At 27.2% G+C, this 13096-nt stretch overlaps 2 protein-coding genes across 2 annotated transcripts; both read right to left on the reverse strand.

The window, feature by feature from the left end:
• Window positions 1-275: 275 nt before the first annotated feature.
• LOC108330983 (probable 2-oxoglutarate-dependent dioxygenase AOP1) lies at window positions 276-1660 on the reverse strand. The gene is made up of 3 exons (XM_017565586.2): window positions 1243-1660; window positions 713-1043; window positions 276-627 (listed from the first exon to the last, which is right to left on the reverse strand). The coding sequence occupies exons 1-3, from the start codon at window positions 1620-1622 to the stop codon at window positions 388-390; spliced, it is 951 nt and encodes a 316-aa protein (XP_017421075.1). The 5' UTR covers window positions 1623-1660; the 3' UTR covers window positions 276-387.
• Window positions 1661-10369: 8709 nt separating this feature from the next.
• Window positions 10370-11686, reverse strand: LOC108331029 (probable 2-oxoglutarate-dependent dioxygenase AOP1). Its single transcript, XM_017565640.2, has 3 exons — window positions 11258-11686; window positions 10839-11169; window positions 10370-10764 (listed from the first exon to the last, which is right to left on the reverse strand). Exons 1-3 carry the CDS (start codon window positions 11620-11622, stop codon window positions 10522-10524), a joined length of 939 nt encoding a protein of 312 aa, XP_017421129.1. The 5' UTR covers window positions 11623-11686; the 3' UTR covers window positions 10370-10521.
• Between the last annotated feature and the right edge of the window lie 1410 nt (window positions 11687-13096).

Here is a 13096-nt window from a genome sequence, read left to right on the forward strand (position 1 = left end):
TTTGTTTAAAAAATCTTTAACAAAATCAATTTCTTTCATTTTTATGGCTTCAAGTTCTTAAATTCAATATATTTTTTTTCAAAATCTTGATAAACAGTAATTGAAAGATTTGAAGACTACACAAACACAATCAATTACATTGTTTTGTGAGAATCATGTTGCCATACATAGGTGGTACACAACACAACTATTGATTCTCATTTGGTGCATGGAAAAGATTCAAAGAATAGGTGTACAATTCAAAACAACCCCACACTAAAACAAAATTGTGCATATATAATAGAAGTGAAAAGTTTTATTAATGTAAAGGTCCCTCTAATTATTTTGCATTACATATATAAGGAGATATATGTAGAAATCTCTTGCTCCTGTTCATAAATATCGCTTTCAAATACCTGCGAACACTTCAAGAGCTTCAATGGGATTTGAAACAAAGTAGTTAAAATACTCTCCATAATTGAATGGACGATAACGTAAAGGATGAATCTCATTATCCACCAACTCATCGGGAACCTCAATTTTCATCTCTTCCTTTGGGTTTGCAAAAAGTCCAAATGAGTATCTCTCTTTCACTCCTCTCAACGTCACTCTGTGTGTGACTGCATGAAGTCTTCCATTGCTCCATGCCTGTTCATTCATGCAACTTCATTACAATCATTTAATGAATGCATGGTCAAAGAATTTCAATTCTTCTGTACTTATATGTACATACCTTTAGTATATCACCAACAAGGACTACAAATCCATCATGGGGTATCTCTAATTCAATCCATTTGTCTATTTTGGATAATACATGAAGTCCTTGAACATCTTTCTGGCATAAAACGGTTAAAGAACTACTGTCTGTGTGAGGTGGAAGACAAGTTTCACATTCATTATTGCTTTCAGAAACTTTGTACTTGATCAATCGTGAATAGCTAGAGTTTTTCATGTTTTCAGCATCTGAAATGTAATGTTGGGGAAGACCATAACCTTCCACTACCATTTTCAAGACAAGGAAACTTAGCTCTACCATCTTCAAGCTCATGGTCTTTAGTGTCTCACTGCAAGTCCAAAAGGAAAATATACACAAGGGATTCAATATAAGTCATTATTATGAACATTTTCATCATTCAATTCAATTAATAGAAGTACTAAAATCCAGTCTTTCATTTGAATTCAGAATATTGATACTTTAAGAAAATAAAAGAAAATCAGTGAGTGGGAGAAAGAAGAAAGTAGAAGAGAAGAAATTGTAAGTACCAGAAATGTGGATTTCCTTGTGGCCACATGAGGTTAGTGAAGGCTTCAGCCTTATCTGAGAGAGGAATATCATCAATGCCAAAGCTTTCACAAAGGGGGATGACAGAGTTCTTGCCATTGTACTTCCTATAAGGCTTTGGAGTTACGTATTGTTGTTTCGTTTCTTCAGGCAAATCAAACAAAGCTTTCATGTGATGAAACATTTCTTCACAAACACTCTTGGGGAGGATCGCATCACACTTCAAGATGAAGCAACCGTGATTCTCACACGCTTCTCTCACCTTCTTGCTCATTTCTTTCCATTCCTCACTCCCTTCTTCCAATCTCATCCCACTCTTGCAAAAATCAAAGCATGGAATTGTCATATTCTCACTTTCCATTTTGCTCTACCTGTAGCTTCTCTTCTTACACCCAGTTTTGTCTCCATATATATAGAGTTTGTCATACAAGGATATCAACAAGTCAAAGTACGAGCTAGTTTAAATACTATTATACATATACATATGTATTTTCTCTTTATTAATGTCAATTTCAAGTGAAATTAACTTTAAAGAAACACGATATTCATATTTAATATATTAATATTATATATAATTAGTTCTAAAATACATTTATTTTTGCATAATATCAATAGAAAAGAAAGATCAAACCAACGTTCAAGTGTCGAATGCCATCTATAAAGCAGATAAAAAGCTTATATAAAATAATGAAATGGATGTTTAACTGGTTGAATGTGTATTCAAGTGATGAACCAAAAACTACATCCAAAATGTGTTGGCAAAATTTGTTGACTAAGCGAATGTGCCATGAAACAACTTTAAAGTCAAACAATTATAGAAATAGATTTCGTATAATAATTTATCATAGCGTGAGGCTTAATTAATGCATAATATTAATTTTATATGAAGAATTAATACTTAATATTTTTTTTAAAACTTCATTTAAAGGAGTTGCTATAAAATAATAATAATAATAGAATCTTGTAGAATTATAAGGAAGATGGATTAAATGAACTTAACGAATAATTAAGATTCCTGTATATTATTTAATTAAGCCCGTTTATTTTATTCTTTTTTTTTTCAGACACATAACGCTTAGAAAACATTTAATTAGAAACTTTCATTTGATAAAGATTCTTAGTAATTTTATATCAAATGATACTCTTACCTTTATTTAAAAGTTCAACGAGAGACTTTGGTAAAAAAAACTAGATCTTGTTTTTAAGAAATTTTATTTTATGTTAAGTCCTTTTGTTAAGAAAAATATTTTTTTAACACCTAATTTATTTTCTTAAACAACTATTTTGACAATATTTTTAATAATAAAAAGTATTAAAATTTTAAAATAAAGTAATAATATGCGTACAATGGTTTGTATAAAGTAATAAAAATGTTATATATTATGAACTTTTCAAAAGTGATATTTTAACATTCACAAGAAATAAACCCACTTACCAGCTAATGTATTAATACATTAATTAGTTATATATATTTAATTGAAAATACTAATATATGTTATTATATGATTAGAAAATGAATTATAAAGCTGATTTTTTTTTCTTATATATATGTGTGTCAAAGAGTATATTTTTGAAACTTGGTTAACTTTTTTCTTTTGTCTTTTATTTTTGAAAGTGATGAAAATGATGGTGCTTGCCTGGGAAGGTTGCATTAAATAAGATAGAGAAGTTGGACATATCTGTAGTTATGTGTATATTATCAATGAACAGCTCATGCCAGATATGAGGAAGCTGAAGTCAAAAGTAGTTGCATTGTTTATCTTCATATGTTTAGTTGTCAAAAGGTAAAACTTCAACATTAAGAGTCTAATCTAAACGATGGATATCAAGTCCCGTGTTGATCATGGAACAGTGTAATTCTACACAACTGTTAATTTGTGTCACATATAGAAATGTGTAGAATCGTTTAACTGATATCTGTTTTTGTCTTCTTTTCTCTGTCTGTTTTTCTTCCAAGACAGTTAGAAGAGATAGATATTGAGATGGAGAACACAGACATTGATGCAATGGTTGTCTGCGGCAAAAAGGACAATAGGTGGAACAGGGGTCACGTAATTTAAGTATATTTGTTTGTGATATTAATATCTGCCTTGTCATCCAACAGGTCACAACAAGGACATGGTTCTACAGTGTTCCAAAATAACACAACCATATGCTCCTTGTTGTGAGAATGTGTCAGTTTCTCTTTGCTGGTGGTTTTTTCCTGATGGGAGAGATTGTACCAAAGATGAAAATGGGGACCAGGTGTTTATACATTATCATACCTTACCTGTTGTCACTACCTGTTTCCACTTTAAAAGTTTGATCTTTACAAATGTTACGTTGTAGTATCTCTAGGGCTAGGTTGATCAAACTCTCTTACTTTATAGGGTAGCAGGAAGAAAATAAGTAAAAGACAAGACTCAGATACATATATTTCAAAATTCCATGTTACTGATTTGGGGAGGAGAGAGAATAACTTTGATGGTTCTGCATAATAAGGGATGCAAAATAGTTGTGTGGTAACATTGTGTAGCAGTCTTACAAAGAAACAAGAGCATGTTTATTATGAAATTAATGATGAAATTTGGGCATGGTGGGTTGAAAATGTTGGCTTGCAAGTTGGTGATGAGTTGGAATTGAAACTGACAGCCCCTTATATATATATATATATATATATATATATAGAAGTTTAAGTTTTGCAGGACATATTCTGAATATTCCATTATTAGCCACAAAGATGTCAAATTTAGGTGTCTGAATTATGGTAAAATTTCTTGCAATGAATGGAAACTGCAAAATCCTTGCATTAATAGCACGTCTTCGTTTGGTAATAAAAACCATCTGTCAGAAACGTGTGAAGACATGGATCGATCAAGATAAGATTAAAATGAATAAGCGCGTAAAATGGTATACATATATATAATCAAATTACATAAGTGCAAGTTATGAAATATTAAAAAGGAAATTATACAAAACATAAATTTTATTGTTATAAATTTGTTAAATAATAATATCATATCATTATTGAATATTTATATTTAAATGATATCCAACTTTAATATATTTTAAGAATAGGTTATATATTTATGATTTTGATCAAGTATTATGATTTTGCTAGGATTAATTTTCCTATTTAAGGTATTGTCTAATTTAAAGTTTGATAAATTTTTCATGATTTTATTTTTAAAATGGACGAGGAAGGTTAAGGAATATATATAAATATATATAAATTGATCGTAACTTTAATTTTTAAGTAATGTAGAACAATTAGATATATAAGATTAAGACAATGTAAAAAGGTTTATTTAGGGTCGATCACTTTTGAAATATTATTTATTTTATAATTCAATGACACTATTATTTTAAGATAATCTCACAACAAAAATTTCGTATATATGATTCATGTAATATGAACTTTCAATGTAAATGGGAGTTTTAAAAAATAAATTAGTCGAGGGATATTAAATTATGTAATATTGTGTAAGTTATATGATGTAATTTTATTGATCTTATATTCAACACTTTTATTAGATTCTTAATTTATGTATCTCTTGAATGTTAATCTTCATCTTAGCAAGTTTTCCTTAACAAATTGAATTTTCTATATTCGTTGGGAAAATCGTGGATGAAATCAATATCTTAGTACAACTTTAACTAACATAAATACCCCGACTTTACTTATCTTTTAGATGTGTAAGCAATGCCGGTGGGTGTTGATTCTTACAAATTGGATTTAGTTATATATTTAAACCTTTTCCTTGATAAAATCAATTTTCATTTGTTTAAATACTTCCTTTCATGTATATGCATGCGTCAATATTTTGTTTACAAGACAATTGGGATTTCAAACGCATATAATAACGTGTTCATCAATCCTGATTTAAAGGAATATATTCGATGTAAATAAAAGTAAATGCCTTAACGTGTATTGTTATAGATAATTAATATTACTATTAAGAGTAATATTTTTTTTTTATCATTTTAAGTTGATTGTGTCTTTATTAATATTTAAAACTTCCAAACATTTGTCTTTCTATTTTTTTTATAGTAAGTCATAATTTTATAGTAAACATACCTAAACTAGTAATTAGTAGAAGGAAAATGTTTTTTTAATAATTTGTTTTATAACTTTTTTATAATGTATTGGTTTGTGATTATCTGTTTCAAATATTTTTTTGAAAATAAATTTAAACATACTAATAAAATAGTAACATGTAACTTATTGTCAAAAGGTTATTAAAAAAATTGTTACATATCAGGTCTTAACAGAAAGAATAAGGATAAATCAGCTGCAAACAACATTTTTTCACAAATGAATGCAAATGTAAAATTAAATTTTGAAACATTTGTTTTACTCCAAAGAATATTTTTTGTTAATCAACAATTTATGTTAGTGAAAAAGTTAAACTTATAATTTCTCTCATTCTCATTTTCTATCTTGTCATCAAGTAAATTTTATAACTCTTTCAATATTAGTGGGAAAAATTAAACCTATTACGTCTCTCAACCACTTGGGAGACTCTGACATGCATGGAGGCAATTCCTATTTGTCCTTGTCAAAATAGGAAGAATGTATTTTTCATAACTGCAAATGTCTTACATAAAGGTGTGTAGAATGGTTTTAACTGATTTGTTTTTGCTACCTTCGTCTATTTTCTATTTGAATGAATGCTTAGTTAGTTTCTTCACCTTCAGTGTCTTACCATGTTGGAAGATAGGGACTGAGAAGGAAAAGAAAAGACATATAGACACTGACGATCACTTGGTGTCCGGTTTCAAAAAGCATTATAGGTTGTAATATTTCTGCCTTGTCCTTCAAGTGGTCACAACAAAGGCTTGCATTTTGAGTAATGTTCAAAAATAACACAACCATATGGTCTTTTGTAGTGAGAATCTGTCTCTGTCTATGTCTCTTTCCCTGGTCCCTTTTGTTGTTGGTATTGATAAATATGATAAATGCACAAGAGTTTCTACCAAGTTGAAGACTTCGATATCGGGAACACAGGTTTGTACATCACATTCTCTATAGCTGTCATCTCATCTTGTTCATTTTCTCAGAAAGGTTGGTTGGTTTTCAAATTACTTTATGTGTTGTTTAAAGAAACATGCATTTTGATCATGTTTACTATAATGAGTTAAAAGAAAACCATCAAATCCCCAAGTGTAAACAAGCAATAGGTCATAAAATGTTGGCATTGGCAAAGTTCTTATATATAGCAGTTTATGTTTTTTGGAAGACAATATCTTGTATTTGAACCTTATGTATGTCTGTAACGTTAATTTTTGTCTTACCCAAGTTTTCGTTTACAACTTGAATTATCTATGTACTCACTGGGAAATTTATGGAAGAAATCAATAGCTTAGTACAACCTTAACCAACATAAACACTCCAATTTTACTTATCTTGTAGATACGTATAAGCAATGAAGCTGCGTGTTGATTCTTACTAATATTTCAAGCTTTGCCTTTATAAAATCAATTTTTCATATGTTTAGATACTTCCCTTTATGTATATAGTACTTCAGTGTTTTGTTCTACGAGACAAATTGGGATTTCAAACGCATAGATGTATTTATCAATCCTGATTTACACTTTATTTACTTGAATATAGATTTGGGGGAGACTGATTGAATGAATTTGAGAGGATTTGAAGGTAAATTTTGTTGTTGTTTATTTGAGTGAATTTAGAGGTAGATGAGAGTGGATTTGGAAGTAAATTTTTTTAATATGTCACATCAATCAAATCCTACACTAATTCTCACAAACTTTACTTCCAAATCCACTCCACTTACTTCTAAATCTACTCAAATAAATAACAAAAAGTTTACTTTCAAATCCTCTCAATTTCATTTAATCACTCTCTTCCAAATTCATTTAAGTGAATAAAGCCTTAAAGAATGTATTTGCTGTAAAAAAAATTGTAATAAACAATTAATATTAATAGTAAGAGTAATATTTCTTTAATCATTTTAAGTTGATTTAATCTTGAAAACTTCCAAATATTTATCTTTCTCTTTTTCTAATAAGTCATAATTTTTTATCTTACAAATTAATCAGTCAGATGTGAATATAGATATTTTCATTTCTAATTATTTACTCCAATAACACTTAAAATATAAAACCTGGTTATGAAAAAAGAAGTTAAATAATTTATTTTGAAGTAGAAAATGTATTTGATGTTAAATAGATTTTCTATTCAAAGTGGATCAAGGAAGTACATGTTTTGTGTGACTGAAAAACGATTTAGAAATTTCCTATTATGATTAGTATAATTTGAATTTTCATATAGTTTCAGAAATTTAGTTCTTTTTTGTTTATTATGTTTATATGCGTTGAATTTATACGGGGTGGACAAATAAAACTGAACTATATTGTACTATTAAAATCTGTACTGAACTACAAACTAATTTGTCTGAACTGAGGGCAGTTCAGACAAACTGAACTAACTGAACTATACTAAATTGTACTAAACTACAATATAAACTAAACTGAACTACTAACTATACTAATTTTAAACTGAATTGTACTAATTTTAAACTGAATTGTACTAATTTTTAAACTGAATTATACTAGTTTTTAAACTGAATAGAATAATAATACATGTTCTTTTTAATTGAAATTTATTTTAATATTTATTTTATTTTATTCATAAGTGTCTTACAAATTAACTTTTTAATTATTTGATATTATTATTTTCTATTTTATTTATATTTCTTTAATTATTTTATTATTTATTTAATTATTTATTTTATTTTTTAATTTTTTATTTATATTTATTTTGTCATGAATATTATTTTACTTTTATATTTATTTTTTTAATTATTTATTTATATTTTTTTGTTTTATATGTGTATATAATTTATTTTATCTTTTTATCTACTTATTTTATTTTAAAATATTTTTTTATTTATATTTATTTTGTTGGCTCGTAAAATTGTTTTATTAATCAATTATTTATTATTTATATTTTATTATGTAAAAATTAAACTAATATTTATTAATTATTATAATATAATAAAAGATTATACTAGAAAAGTTATTCTTAATAAACGTTTGTTAATTTTTTTGTCATTTGATATTTCTATAATATTAATTATTTTTGCTACATTACTATTTTTTTATGATATTTCATTGTATAGTCATTTAATAAAATTTAAGGTTAAAAAATATATTTTAGTTTTAGTCTGTAAAATACTATCATTTAAAAATAATAATACTGATATTTATTTTAAAGTAAGTTGATTTTTAAAATAAAGGTTTAATTGCTTCCTTTGTCCCCAGTTTGGTTGAATTGTGTCAAATTCATCCTCATTTTTAAAAAAGTTTCATTGTCGTCCTCACGTGGTGTAAAAGTTTCATTGTCGTCCTCACGTGGTGTAAAAGTGTCAATTGAATCCAAACATAGAAAAAATTTGTGTCAAAGTAGTCATTTTTCCTATATCTCTGTGTCTTCCTTTCATATGTCACTTCTCTGGAGCTATGAAAAGCCTTAAATTGGATAAGGTAAAATGAATATCTGTACTTGATTGTATGAAAGGAAGACACATAGATATAGGAAAAATGACTACTTTGACACAAATTTTTTCTATGTTTGGATTCAATTGACACTTTTATACCACGTGAGGACGACAATGAAACTTTTTTAAAAATGAGAATGAATTTGACACAATTCAACCAAACTTGGGACAAAGGAAGCAATTAAACCTAAAATAAATAGTTATTTTAGTGTGTGCGCTTACACACATTTTAATATCATTAAAAAACATTTTAACATATTTTTACATATTCAATAATATGTTAAAGAATATAATATATTTAAGTATTATTTTTTTTATATAGTCTTTTTTTCTTTTATGATTTCTATTACTTAATCATTTAATAAAATTAAATTTAAAAAAAATATATTTTACTTTTATTACTTAAAATAATATTATTTAAAAAGTAATATATGTTTATTGATAAAAAAATATAAAAATTTGTGATAAAAAAATTTTGTTTTAAAAAATTCATTATTAATTTTTTATTTGAACGGTTTCTTTTATTATATTTTATTATTAAATAACGTTTTCTTAGCAAGACGAAGAAGTTGAATGAGAACTAGAGAAGAGAAAAGAATAGATGCAGTTCTCACAGTTAACTGAACCGAAACTGTTATAAGTTCAGTTTTTAAAAACTAAATCATAAAATAGTATAGTGAACTTTTAGTAAAAGTGGATCAGATTTTTTAAGTATAATATAATATAGTTAACTATAGTACAGTACAGATCGAATATTTTTGTCCAACCCTGTACATTAGCTTATTGATGACTAATATAATTATGAGACTGATAACATTAATATTAATGTATTCATTCATTTAATACATTGTCGGACGTCCAAGAATAAAGTAAATTTGACACACGTTGTTTAAATATAATTATTTATCATGAAACTAAGTTAATTTTGCTTTCAAAAATAATTATAAATGAAAGATATGTTTATCCAACTTACCTAATGTTAACATCTATATTCTTTTTTATAATATATATATATAACATAAAAGAAACACTATGAAAAAAACATTTTATGACTAGTAAAATTCTATTTAGAAAGAAACATATTTTATAATGGTTATAATTTTAGCCGTCATAAAGAAAACATGAATATGACAAATTTTAATATTTTTTCTATGATGCGTCTTTTAAAACTGTATTTACGATGATTATACAACTGTTATAGAAAGTTTAGATTTTCTATATATTTATATTATTTGTAAAATCGTAATAAAAAAATTATTTTAACGGTCAATTTTTTTATTACATTAATGATTCATGAGATTGATTTATTCGTAATTATTCATATTCTTTTGAAATACATTTTATGTCAAGTAATATTACAACAATATATTATGTATATTTGTACATTATAGTTATCCAAACTGTTATAATTAACTCATATCGTAATTTAAAATAAATTATTTAAATATTAACTTAGCATATACAAGAGTTTTTTCTAAAGTATAGAACATATTTTAGTTATGTTAACAAAATTATAAATAAATTAAAAATATGTTAGAATTTAAATAATAAGAATAAGAATGGTTTATCCTAGAATATTTGGGAGAGAGAGCAGAAAAAGGCTATGGAATTACTGAAACTGCATAGTATTTCTTCATTGGTGGAAACAGAAGAGAGAGATATAAAAAGTTGTAGAACATATAAAGTAAATCTTATTGAGAAGGAGATGGAATTATATGAGCCATCCCTTGAATATTTTGGACTTGATCTAGAACATATGAATCAAACACCAGCAAACACATCAACCGCATTATGGTCATGAGTTGAAACAAAGTGACTGATAAACTCTCCATAATTAAATGGACGATAACGAAGAGGATGAATTTTCTCATCAACCAACCCACGAGGCACCTCAATCTTCATCTCTTCCTTTGGTGCCACAAAAACTCCAAAAGTGTATCTCTCTTTCTCTCCACTCATTATCACTCTATGTGTCGCTGCATGAAGCCTTCCGTTGCTCCATGCCTGTTCATTAACAAGAATTTCAATTCATTATAATGTAAAAATTAAGTACCCAATAGCTACAATTTTCTACATACCTTTAATGTATCACCAACAATAACCACAAAGCAATTCTGGGGTACCACTATGTCAACCCATGTGCCTGTTTTGGATAGCACCTGCAAACCCTGAACTTCATTTTCGCACAAAATGGTTAAGGTGTTTTTATCAGTGTGACCGTTGGACTTATCCTTGTTTGCAGTATTGTTTTTGTCGGTAATGTACATGTTCAATCGTACGTGGCTACAACTCTTCATGTTTTCAACATCTGAAATGTGATGCTGGGAAAGGCCATAACCCTCCACAATCATTTTCAAGATCATCAAGCTTACTTCTGACATCTTTAAGCTCATACCCTTCAATGTCTCACTGCATAAAATACACACGTTTAATGAAATTCATTCTATAATTTTAAAAAGACTAACTAAACTGATGCATTGAATGTAAGAATGAATACCAAAAATGTGGGTTTCCTTGAGGCCACATGACGTTGGCTAAGGTGTCCACAGATGTTGAGAGAAGAACATCATCGAGTCCAAAGCTTTCATAGTGAGTGTGCATAAACTTATTGACGTTGAAGCTACTAAAAGGTTTTGAAACGATGTGTTGTTGCTTTGTTTGTTGAGGCAAATGAAACAATTCTTCCATATTCTTAAACAGCTCTTCGCGTGCACCTTTGGAGTTTATCTCATCACACCTCAAGAGGAAACAACCATCACTCTCACATGCTTCTCTCACTTTCTTGCTCATCTCTTTCCACTCCTCACTCCCTTCCTCTACTGTCTTTCCACCCTTCCACAAATCAAAACAACAAATCATCATATTCTCTCTTTATCTCTCTCTAGATCTGATTTCTCCTTCTACAATTTCCTCTTGTACAGTTTAACAAGTGACACTTAGAACTATATATATAGCTGGATACTAATATAATTTTAACCATTTTTTAATTAGGATCAAAAAACAGTTCATACCTACAAACATGTTACACCTAGGTTGAATTCAATATACATATAAATTGTGATTTTTCTAAAACCTGATAATATATTAAATCATTACAAAAAATACAAAGATACCAAAATTTCAATTATAAATTAAAGGAATATATTTCTTGTAAAGAAAATTGTAATAGACAATTAATATTATTATTAAAGTAATATATTTTTTTTTATCATTTTAAGTTGCTTTCCTAGTTATTAATCTTGAAAACTTCCGAATATTTATCTTTCTCTTTTTCTTATAAGTCATAATTTTTTATCTTACAAATTAATCAGTCAGATGTCAATATAGATATTTTCATTTCTGATTATTTACTCCAAACACTTAAAATATAAAACCTGGTTATGAAAAAAAGTTAAATAATTTATTGTGAAGTAGAAAATGTATTTGATGTTAAATAGATTTTCTATTCAAAGTGGATCAAGGAAGTAAATGTTTTGTGTGACTGAAAAACGATATAGAAATTTCCTATTCTATGGTTAGTATAATTTGAATCTTCATATAGTTTCAGAAAGTTAGTTCTTTTTTTTTCTTTTTTTTTTAGGTTTATATGCGCTGAACTTATACATTAGTTTATTGATGACTAATATAATTATGAGAACGATAACATTAATATTAATACATTCTTTCATTTAATACATTGTCGGACGTCCAAGAAACAAGTACATTTGGCACACGTTGTTTAAATATAGTTATTTATCATGAAACTAAGTTAATTTTGTTTTCAAAAATAATTATCATGAAAGATATGTTTATACAACTTACCTAATGTTAACATCTATATTTTTCTTACAATAATGACTATTAAAATTCTGTTTAGAAAGAAACATATTTTATAATGGTTATAATTTTAGTCGTCATAAAGAAAACATGAATATGACAAATTTTAATATTTTTTCTATGACGCCTGAAACATCCCAAAAATATATTATGAAACTATATTAACGAGACATCACATAATAATAAGGTAGAACATTCACTATAAAAAGAAAGTTAACTTACAGTTATTCTAAACTAACCAGAAGATTTAAAACTTTAAAAAAATCCTTATGCTGGTATGAAACCATGTACAAGACCAAACAGTCTTATGCTAAACAGATGGATCCTCTCCTTCGACTACTTGCTCCAGACGAAAACTCCTCTCCCTCTGCTCACAGTCACAGGATCATCATTGCAAAAGAAAAATCGAACGGACAAACATGACAAAACAAAAGATAGTGTAATTTAATATTCATGCGATCATACAATTCAAACAAACTTAAAATACACTCATGCACACATATAAAACATATAAGTACAT

Source organism: Vigna angularis, chromosome 4 (genome assembly GCF_016808095.1).
Source record: "Vigna angularis cultivar LongXiaoDou No.4 chromosome 4, ASM1680809v1, whole genome shotgun sequence".
Classification (NCBI taxonomy): domain Eukaryota; kingdom Viridiplantae; phylum Streptophyta; class Magnoliopsida; order Fabales; family Fabaceae; genus Vigna; species Vigna angularis.

Coding starts and splice junctions, on each gene's coding strand:
- LOC108330983 (XM_017565586.2), bottom strand. CDS start 1,622: ATGGAAAGTGAGAATATGACAATTCCATGCTTTGATTTTTGCAAGAGT. Junction 1,044..1,242: donor CAAGGAAATCCACATTTCTG/GTACTTACAATT, acceptor TTGGACTTGCAG/TGAGACACTAAAGACCATGA. Junction 628..712: donor TTGTTGGTGATATACTAAAG/GTATGTACATAT, acceptor ATGAATGAACAG/GCATGGAGCAATGGAAGACT.
- LOC108331029 (XM_017565640.2), bottom strand. CDS start 11,622: ATGATGATTTGTTGTTTTGATTTGTGGAAGGGTGGAAAGACAGTAGAG. Junction 11,170..11,257: donor CAAGGAAACCCACATTTTTG/GTATTCATTCTT, acceptor TATTTTATGCAG/TGAGACATTGAAGGGTATGA. Junction 10,765..10,838: donor TTGTTGGTGATACATTAAAG/GTATGTAGAAAA, acceptor GTTAATGAACAG/GCATGGAGCAACGGAAGGCT.